This window comes from Tribolium madens, unplaced genomic scaffold, assembly GCF_015345945.1.
Source record: "Tribolium madens isolate multiple individuals breed KSU strain unplaced genomic scaffold, Tmad_KSU_1.1 Scaffold_2;HRSCAF=44;Tcas5.2_LGX, whole genome shotgun sequence".
Classification (NCBI taxonomy): domain Eukaryota; kingdom Metazoa; phylum Arthropoda; class Insecta; order Coleoptera; family Tenebrionidae; genus Tribolium; species Tribolium madens.
Window position 1 is genome coordinate 4065730 of NW_025400995.1, and position 11237 is coordinate 4076966.

The following is an 11237-nucleotide window of genomic DNA, read 5'->3' on the forward strand; positions in this document are numbered from 1 at the left end:
TCGCAAATTTATTGTCGATACACAAATTCTATTTCTAGATGCCTTAAATATTTTAAACTAGTGAAACAAATTTTACACGCAAATGTAAGCAATTTACTTAAAAGCAACTGTTTCTCCATACTCCATTCTTACCATTTTGTTCCAAATCTATTTACATTCGAAAATTTGAAAACACTATGTAGTTACAAAATTATTTAGCAAATACTGTTACTTAGATAATAATTATTCCATAAAGTAATTTCTAGCAGACATTAATGAAGATAAAAACATTAAAATTATAACCAAGTCGTTGGATTAAGATTTTAGCATCATCCGCATTATTAAGCAATAATCTCAAGAATATGGAATTAAATAGTCAAGAAACAGACCCCAAAAAAACACGATTTGGAAAACCAGCAACATCTCACATTTAATCTTAAATTGTTTTATTAAAAAAAATACAATAAGCTCTTTTACAACGTCTTTTTATGATTTTTGCATCATTCGGCTTACCTAAACTTTAGAAAAGATTAATTAATTTTTTCACAATGACTTCAATGCCTCTTTATCGTTTTTTACAATTTTACACAAAATAAACCTAATTTCAAGTCTTTTTCATTTCAAACTTTTACAATTGGAAGGTCGCACATTTTTGCTTATAAAAATTTACTTTTTCATTAGTACTACCAAAAAAAAAACCAATTAACTAAATTAACACTAAAAGTACAAGAGAAATTGAGCGGTTTTACTATAAGTACCTATTTTAATTTTATAAAATTTATTAATTATTGCCTTTTGGAACGTCTTTTCTAGCTTATAAAGAATAATAGTAGTTATGGGGATAAAAGACGAAACTGTCGATTTTGCCCCTACAATAATTTTTGCACTGTGTCGCTTTTACCCATGAACCATTTTTAATGGTTTTGAATATGAATTAAAATACGTTTTTGGTATTTTGGATTTGCTGTGTGAAAATGTAGAATATTTGCTTTTTTGTTTGTTAATCTTTGTCGCGATTTGAATTTATAGGGCTTTAACGTGACGAATGTGGCTTTTTATTGGTGAACGTTGCACCATTGGCTTTTGGTTTACAATGGTGTAATTAGCAGTCCCGTCAGTTGGTTTGAGAGGCTCATCGATTTACGTCATATCAAATTTAGTAAGTACGCTAATGAATTCAAGCTGAAAATAATAAATTGATACAGAGTGACAAAATTAATTTTTCCATTATCCTGGTAGATGTAAATTCTTTATCGAATATGACACGTAAAGCCATTTATTGTGTAATATTTCATTAGAATTAATGCAGCAGAGTTTTCCCAAAACACAACAGATATTGACAATAGAGCATAAATTATTTGAGTATGAGTAGTGTCAATAAATTATTCTCCGACTATAACTATTGCCTTAGTCATAAACAACATGTTTGTAATAATAATTAGTTGAACAATAAATTTCGCCAACTTATTGGATTCCGCAAGTTGAATCCGACTGATTCCGGGCTATACCTACGGTGTATAAAATTAATAAGAAGTTTCCCTTGAGTTATTAACGCAATGAAGGGTTGTTGAGTTACACTGATTACGACTTTATTGCGTCGACGTGCCACCTGCACAATGACAACACCTTCCAGTTTCTCCCGAATTAAGACCTACATAGAATAATTAGTCATTATACGCTGTAGCGCACTAAAACTCCGAGCTTTATCTGGAACTCCATCTATTCTCTTAACATTTCTTACGCAAGCTTTTTGGCAATTTGCCCGAATGATAGCCCACAAATTCCATCTGACCCAGAGATAACTGAACTGTAAATGGGGACATAAATATTAATTAAAAGGGCGAATCCTAGCTTCCGTCAATAAAATCTTAGCTTAAATTTTACTTAAAACAACAAAAAACAAACACACTGATGTCTCCAACGATCGATACAAACTCGTCCACAATGATTTCGCTTTTAAAATGGCATGGAAATGCGATTTGATGACATCTTCCACGATTGTTGTAAATGCCACGCCTCGTGTGATCGATCAAGGAGACGCTGACGAATACTTTTACGATTTGTAACGACTGGACATCATACATAAAACCGCAAGTGTCTGTACCAAACTTAGTTGTAATAAAATTATTTTTTATAAATCGCTCTCTATAAATATTGTCACATCTACTTTATTCCACAATAAAAACAATAAGTTCGGTTTGGTGTTTACTTTCGTGATGGAGCCAAACCGAAATTCATTTGATACTTTGACTTGGAATCAAATCACTCCCCACATTTATCTCAAAGTCGCAATAAAACAAAGCACATTTTTTAAAACTTATCCACTTAAATCGTGAATCAAAAATAGCACAGCATCTCATGGAACCAAACAAGATTAGAATCAGCAGTGAAGAGAACTATTTGCTTCCTTGACGTCATATGAGAAAATAGCAAATTGTTTGTATCGATTACATTTGTAGAAATTCAGAACTCCAAGGAATGTTAGTAGTTTGTACCAATCCTAAAGCGGTCTAAGGTTCCTCTCTGCTTCATTACACTCAAACAATAAGACCACAAACATTGATTAAAGTTCCCTTTATTCAATTATTTTTCCATTTTGTTCAAATTCAGTGACTCAAATACATGCAAAGGAAGTATCTCTTCCAATCCGTTTCATTTCCATTAACTTACAAATATGAAAACACCACGTGGGTGTGATATAATACGACAGCTCTGATAACATAAGCAAACGAAACATGTTTTCTATTTGTTTGCGTTAATTCAATTATTGCAAATTTTGTTGTACAAATAATACTCACCAGCGTGCATTCTTCATGCATACTTTACATATCTGGCAGCTATTTTCGAATTAAAACTTAACATCCGTGAAAGCAAATAAATCAAAACCACAAAACGCACTTCCCTTGAATGGGTTCAAAGTCTCATGCGTCCACATTGAACGAAAGTATTAATCCAGATTTGAGCTCTTTTCAAAAGAAGTTGTAATTATCTCAAGTAATTGTATACTTTATCCCACGGCTATTATTACGATATTCGCGAAAATAATGACGCGGATAAGTTTTGCTTCCACTTGCCACCGCTTATAATTGACATTTTAAATGCAGATTGAAAGATTTGAAGGGCATAATGTTTGCACAAAGCTTTTTTATTTCAATTACACTCCACATGTTTGGTAAGCCAGAGTTTTATAATCAAATTCTATTGTTGTTTTAGTGAAACTTTCCTCTCCATAGAACTTTAGCGTTTAACAACTCTTGTTTAATTATTGACTTTTATAGTACATTCATGGTTTGATTTGCAATTTTTTCATTCGACGTTCCTCAAATCAAAACTCCTTCATTATTTAGTCTAGTTCATTCAACAAAAAAAACACAAATTTTCATTAGCTAATCTAATGAATTATGCAATGCTGTTCACTTTTATTTTGATATATCAGACTCTACCTTTGTTCGAACATCAATTGAATTAACGTTCGATCTCACTGAACAAAACAAAACCGCATTTTCCTCACACATTTCCTAAAAATATGTTAATACAGAAACTTGTATCGCTTTAGGCGATTTCTATATGAAAATTCAGTTGACGGTTTTGCCCGTCTGTGGTAGACACAAACATAAATCATTTGATAAGTTGCTAAAAGTCAAAAGTTTGCGACTTCTAAAATATAGATTTAAATCTTATTGGCAGCCACGTAGGAAGTTACGACCGTTGACTGCCATTTAATTGTTATAATGAAAAAACTTTTCTTTTTACAGATGATTAAGACGCATTTTAAACGTTGCTTAAAAGCCAACTTTAGACCGCTAACTTCATTCCCTCAAAGTTTAGGTTTAATTGATGTAATAGAACTCGTATATGATGAAAATAATCATTATTGCTGTTAATTATCAATTATAGATTTACATTTTTTTAATAATTTAATTTTAATAATTGTGTTATTAATTTTTTTTATGTTTAAATAATAAAAGTAGTATAAAATAAATAAAAAAAAAATTCAACGAGCATAAAAAATATTTTATCTACGCTCGTCACCAAGGGCGGATCCAAGGTAGGGGTCCAGGGAACCAGAGCCCCCCCCCAAACTTGCCACCAAAAGCTTCAATTTTTTATATTTAAATTTTAATATAAAAACCTTATGACCTAAGTTTTTTAACTAAAAACGTTAGAATTCTTTTTAAATCACACTTATTAATACAAATCATACATATACCGAGAGATCAAAATAATTTGTAATCATTTTTGGATCTAAAAACGTACAGTTCGGAATTAAAATTTCGGGCAGTACTGTCATTTTCATAATGTAAACTCTAAAACAACCTTTATATTAATAACCTCATTTTTTACTCTTGTCATATTTATGTCATTTTGACTTATTTACTTTCAAAAATAGTGATTTGTGGCATAATAACGGGTAGGCAGTAGATCTTAATAAATTTCCTAAGACAGATAAATTGTTTAATTAACAAATTTGACAACAAATAAAAATAAATTTAATTGTCAAATGTCAGTCATGATGACAGTAAAAGTTAGTTTTAGAACTAACTGCAAGTGAAACATCAAATAAAATGACATGTCGAAAACGGCAAAATGGGCTGGAATTAGTCGCCGACGTATAATAATAAGACCGTTCTTTTTTGAAGGTAAATCATAAATTTAGTTATCTTTTTGTTTATGAAATTTTACCTTTTCACTTGTCATTTTATTTGACGTTTCACAGACATACGCACAGGACATACGTTTTCGGATATCTCTCGATACTTCCTTAGTTTTTACTAATTTAAAAAGAAATCATCAATTGTAATTTTCTTTGGGCCACATCTTAGGTATCTAATTAAATTAAGTTTATATCTCTTTGAATAATGAACTTTACCAACTCGCTAGAACATCTTATACACAATTTTCAACTTGTTTTAAAATTCTACACTTTTTGGTTTTTGGGTAATGACGGCAGCGACATTTTTTTTAATGGAAACTCCCATTTTTTTAGCGAATTCGATAGATAATTGTCGAAATGGCAACACCAAAATATTATGAATTACATAGTTAAAAAAATATCCAAAAAGTAAAATAATGTCAATAAAAAACAAAGATACAATTTTAAATCAAGTTAAAAATTTTGTATTTTTTAAAAAGAAAATTGACCTGTTCGAGCATTTTTCTAAAACAAAATATATTCAGTTTTAATAAATAAGATTATTCTATAATTTTGCCGCTCACTGTATACCCTCATCATTTAAAAAATTGTTAGATAGCCCCCCCAAAACAACCTAAATATTTAAATGTTCTATTCATGTTCAGCACCGTTTTATATATTTGTTTTTATTTTAACAATTTATTGACTATATGTTTGGCTCTAAAACAGGGGTGCGGATTGGCGCTTAGTTCGCCTGCCCAAATTGTGAATTAGTGTTATCTGTTTGGTAAAAAGCTTTCAGTTCGTTGGTTAATTAATTTGGTGTAATATTAATGGGTGGCGTTTAATGTTTGCAGGTGAGCTTCCGGCGGCTGTCCACCACGGCAATGCAGCCCCTTTGGGACTAATCTCTCCCACGTTGGTTCTGCTGTCGGCTTGCTGGCTATTGGCCTGCCAGAGGTGACCCTTATCTCCTTATTGGTGCAGCATTTTTAATTAAGGCCCAGTGAAGGTGATTTCAGTGAACCTACGCACTATAAAATTATCATATCATGGTGCCGCGAATGGACCAATTCGTTACCTCACGGGAGTAGTTGACTTGTGCTGTTGTGACATTAAAGCCAAATCTTTTTAATTTTATTATACGAAAGGCTAGTACGATTTAACTTTAAAAAATACGAAATTCCGGGTTTGATCTTGCTCGTGCCAGTTGGATAACCTTTTAGTGTGCACTTGTGAGCCATATTCGAACAAATTCCAACAAATTAATTTTGAATAATCCACACATTGCCCGTTTTCTGCACTAATTCCAGATGAGATGGTTTTTCTCTCTTGATTGGCTTCCAGTCTATTTGAAAGGTTATTTCACAGGCTTTAAAACAAGTGAGTGTGTTTTGACAAGAACCTTGCGATTAATTATTTAATAAAAATTTATTCAAATAGTTACGTGAAGACATTGGAAAGCTTTTAAACGCTGTTTCGTGACTTTAGTGCATAAAATGAAACAATGAACAACAACAAAATCATGTGATATAATTAAATTTATTGGGTGTAATTAAATTATATAACGTATCATATATTTTATCTACTTAATATTTATTTAACATTAAAAATAAAGATCTTTCTATTCAAGAGAGTCAAGTTAAAAAAGGAACCAATATTAGCATTCAGTAGAATGGAAGATCTTGTTATTTATTTCAGGAGTCCTCACAGTTAAAATATTGTAACTAATTAAATAGTGTACTTTTTTTAAAATATGTAACGAATATATCATAAGTATAGCCGGACTCCTGATCATGTTGTGTATAACTTAACTAAAAATATAAATGTCAAATTAGTTGCGATTTTAACATCCAAATATCGGAAGCATAAATAAAAATAAACTGTATTCAACTCCTAAATGAGACTAAATGCTGTGATAGTGATAGGAAATTAAAAAATTTAATTGTTTTATAAAATTCGCAAAAATTACATTTTAAATTTGGCTTAGAACCAAGTCGTATATGGTTTTTTATCTTGATTGTTTCCCTGCTAGGCCACGTTAAATTTAATTAAAATCTGTATCGCTTTCTGAAAAAATTTTAGCTTATTGTTTTTTTGCAGTCGAATGTAATTTTCGATTTGAAAATTGAACGTGTTATGTGCAAGTCAAAATTGAAATTTGTTAATATTGAAAGCGATTGCACGAGTTTAGCTTGAAGCGTTTATAACGTCGAGATGATCTCGTTCTCGTATTCTACGCAAATCTATCAGCAAATGGGTACTCCTCTACGATTTTGGAATAGTAACAAAACGATCGATAGTGGATGCTTAATTCGCAACATAGTTTCTTCCATTTCTGTATTATTCAAAATAGAGTAGTGACTTGACTAGAGGGAGCTCTTTGAATAACTTGCGACGATTTCCTACTTTCATGGCTCGCTTCTTCGGCTTCATCAATCAACATTTTTAATTGAAACAAAAAATACATTGATTTTATGAAGCTAATTTGGTTTGTATCGCTGCAAAAACAGCGAATGAAATAGTTGTCTCATCCATAAATTGCCGCAAATAAAGTACAAAGAGTAAAAAGGAGAATCGAGATCTTTAATCTTTGTGGCTTCGCATGTAGACAACCCGATGTGCACTCGTGTCAGGTTAGCTGAGAGCTTTCTTTTGTTCCGTCAAACTAAAGTGTCGTCGATTATTCTTCCTGACCCAACAATTAACCGGTTGTTCATCCTAAAAGCCTCGGACCGCCACAAATTTAATTATTCAAATAAAACACTTATAAAAATATAAAATTTGCAATTAAGGGAGCTCCTTCTACAAATATACATACGCTCTTACCTACCCTTGTATAAAATTTTATAAAAAATTAATTAGACTTGTTATAGGAGACACAAAGACACGATTTAGTTTCTAGTTGAAAATGAATTAGTATTCAAAATTGCAATTGTGATTTTTACATTTTGTATAAGTGTAGCCTTGTCAATATTTATCAGGTTTCGATTTCAGTGTAAAAATGTAATTAAGGAAGGAAAACTGTGACAATTGGTGCTGGCCATCTCTAGTCTGATACAAAGGATTTGAAAACTCGGCCAATGTAACCAGTAACCGGGCTTACTCGAGTCCAAGTTACATTGGCAGGGTTAACTTTTATGGAAAGTTGTAAATAAACACATATGCTGTACATGTCATGACCACTTCTGCACACGATACAGCCGAGTCGAACTAACGCTGCTTACCCTGGTTCGTGATGAATGTCTGCTAAATGGTGCGTGATCTGATTTAACAGCTGCTACGGAAGGCTAAGCTTTGATCAATTCACCCAACACTACACCAGAATTTTTACGGATATTGTTAGCCAACATCCAAATCTAATTCATAAATCATTTATCGCTCTTCTTTTGTCTTTACGTTCGTATGAATCTTGCCGGTTTTGAACGCCATCTGTTTACTATAAAACAATTAAAAAATCTTTAAAGATCGAATTGGGTCTTGTGTGTAGTAAAAAGAAAAAAGCTTCTATTGCACATCGACTCCTTTCAAATTTCCATTCAGGGAAAACCGAATTCTTCTCACACTAAGGGGTTTTACCTAAGTGGTTTCCCTAGCTGTCTAGATGTTATTTATTTAACCAGTGAAGAATAGGTGAATAAACACAGAATTCTTCTTCGACGGCTAACAGATAGAGTCAATCTGACGATCTGCAGGTCTAAAGACGTTGACACAGCTGTACAATTCGATACGAAACGAAATACATCGACCATTTTTAAGCACAGGTTCAAAAATTATATTTTCTAAGTTACTCACCCGATATTTTCCAATTTCCGCAAATAAGTTTCAAGTAAATAGCAAAAGTTTTAAATTAAGGTCATATGAAGTAACAAACTAATCTTGTTTATAACTTATAGGTACGCCAATTTATTGCACCAGAAATTACAGTCGCACCAGATAATCAACGTTTGTTCGCTCGAATTCTGTAAATAATGTTGGATAAATGTTTCACATAATGTGATGATGTATATAAAACCATACAAAACACATTATATAGACATTGTTTGTTGTTTTATAAATAAAGGATAAGATGATATTCTCGTGTTTTCTTCAAATTTGTTTAGTCCAGATTTACGTATACGATCCTAGCCACAAGATTAGACAGCAATAATCCCAATAAATCTAACAAAAGCATTATATAAAATTGTAAGCCGCCCGATATCAGGAAAGCTCCCGTATCTCTCGATAAAACCCAACATCCGTATGACCGTCGACACAATATCGTCAATATGTGGTAAGTAGCAAGCTGACTGACTAGAATTACAGATAAACCCCAACTTTACTTTTATTTCAAGAAATTAATGCGCATTTTAACGTTTACACTCTCATCAATATTTAAAAAGATCAACTCTCCTGAATTCATTCGCCAGTCACAGCTTTCGGATCATTCTAAATTCACCGAAGAACAATGATATTTGAAAATTTCATCCGATTCCGATTCAACCGATGAAATTTTTCAGATTCAATTAATCCAGTTTATTGGGTTAGAAACATGTAACTATGGAAATTTAATCGCATTTTAATTACTTCACAAAACGTGTAATTATTGGAAATAAATTTTACAAGCCACATTAAAATACAATATTTTGAGCACTGTCTTCATAAACAAATTACACTCTCTAGTTAAAAAAATTGTAACAAAATATAATTCATCGGTTGTGTTAAATATAAAAATGTCATTTTTATTTTCTGCTGAGGAAAACTCCTACAATAGCGCAAATAAAAATTGTCGTTTGATTGGATTCCGTTTACCTCAGTTCTAATCTATTTTTTATGGCTTTAATTAAGTTAATTCCTTCGTAAAACAATTTAAAAAAGCGTTTTATGTTATGGTTTAGTTAAGACTTTCATGTACTTTATGCAAATAACTTGATCCAACTTTCTTAATACATGTTTCGATTATTATTTATAGGTATAGGTTTGTAATATAAGAGCTTGAAATTTAATTATTTTATGCAAACAAAATAATAAACGAGTATGTAGTGAATATTTACGGACCGATTGTAAAGTGAACAAACTGGAACTGATTTTATAATAGTACGCAATAGTATGCATAAATGAGTTTGTTATAAGTATATTCATTGAGAGTAATTTCTACTCATTGCTCTATTTAGTAAGTATAGGTGAATAGGTTAATAATATTTCTGTTGGAAAAAATGTATAACTGGGAGGAGCTGATCCAAAAACAGTCATTCTCGACGTATTCAAGCATATATGGTATTTTGCATTCTTAAAAATATTTTCACGTATAACCCGCCTTTGCCATATATCGCACGTGTTCTACAGGGTCGTGTCCAAGTGCTGTGCTGAGCATAGTCAAATAGGAATTCTCTGTTTTAAGAAATGCCAAACATGGTTCGTTATCTGCAATATCCAGGGTATACTCTAACACTAAAAACTAATTTAATTAATTTAGAATGCCAATACTCATGTACAAAAACGCAGCTTTCTATTTTGTCCATAGATTACTTGCAATAAAAAAATGTATAGGTTTTTTTATTTAAAGTTGTTATAATTTGCTTCGGTATTTACATTTTAATATAGAGGAAGGAGGGCTATAATCAAAATCCTTTGATTTATTATTTTTCAAATTATGACACTGTAGTGAAAGTAGATATTTTTTAAGTCATCAATAAAAATAAAACAGTGCACTCTTCCGTAATTTAAGTAACAATGACAAAAAATATCAGATATAAGCCGTGTGTGGATAGTTTACAATCTCCGGTGCCAATCCGGGAAGTCACAATGCTTAACAAATTTATCACTTTTACTTTTGTTGAGCCGATTTAAGTTAATCTATTAGGTCCTTTTTTGAATTCCATCACTTTCACTCTTAAAAAAAATTAATAATTAGTCGTCTGCGTTATTGTTTCAACTGAATTGAAAACGGGTCAAAGTGAACAGTTCTTCCTTCACTCAGATGTAAGTAACATCATTTGCAATCGTCGTTCGTCGAGTTTATTGTCACAATTACCGTCATCTCATGCATGACGCTACATAACTATCTATTCGTTCTTAAACAAGAACTCATCTACTAAATGTCACTTTGATGTTAATTTGAATGTGGTGTATAATCTAACCGAATTATCAGCACTTGGGGAGCTTGATACCGAAACGATTAATCCAGTGAATAAATTTTTTCAAAAACAATATTAAGCAGTTTTTAAGCTCAGAGATTACTAGTTGGTAAATAACTGATTAAGCTCTTTGAGGGCATGTTTGGTTTATGGAAATTTCGCGTATCCTGTGGATACACAATAAAAGCAAAATCATTTTATAATTAATTTCAAGGGGCGACCTAAACAAATCCGAATCTCATCAGGCAAACACATTCATAGCAGTTAAAAAACACATTTTAGGTTTTACTTGTTCAATTTGAATTCTTTGTTTTCTTCAGAATCTATTATATTACGGATACCAAAAACACGCAAAGTAATTCAAATTTGTTCAAGCAGAAAAGTAGAAAACATGATTACATACATTTAGGTAATTGCTTGTTATTGTAAAATTATATGTAAACACTTTTGGATGGACTATTTTCCTCTTTTCGAACCAGTTGTGAAATGAAAACTGCAGAAAGGTAAAG

The 11237-nt window shown here is 31.6% G+C and overlaps 1 protein-coding gene across 1 annotated transcript in view; it reads left to right on the forward strand.

Annotated features, from left to right (window-relative positions):
* The window catches only part of LOC123006283, a 96147-nt gene extending 87583 nt beyond the window's left edge, over positions 1-8564 (forward strand). The window contains exon 7 of the mRNA XM_044400655.1: positions 5470-8564. Coding sequence (XP_044256590.1) covers positions 5470-5576 — 107 coding nt within the window. The 3' untranslated portion in view covers positions 5577-8564. The remainder of the gene's footprint in view (positions 1-5469) is intronic.
* Positions 8565-11237: the final 2673 nt, after the last annotated feature.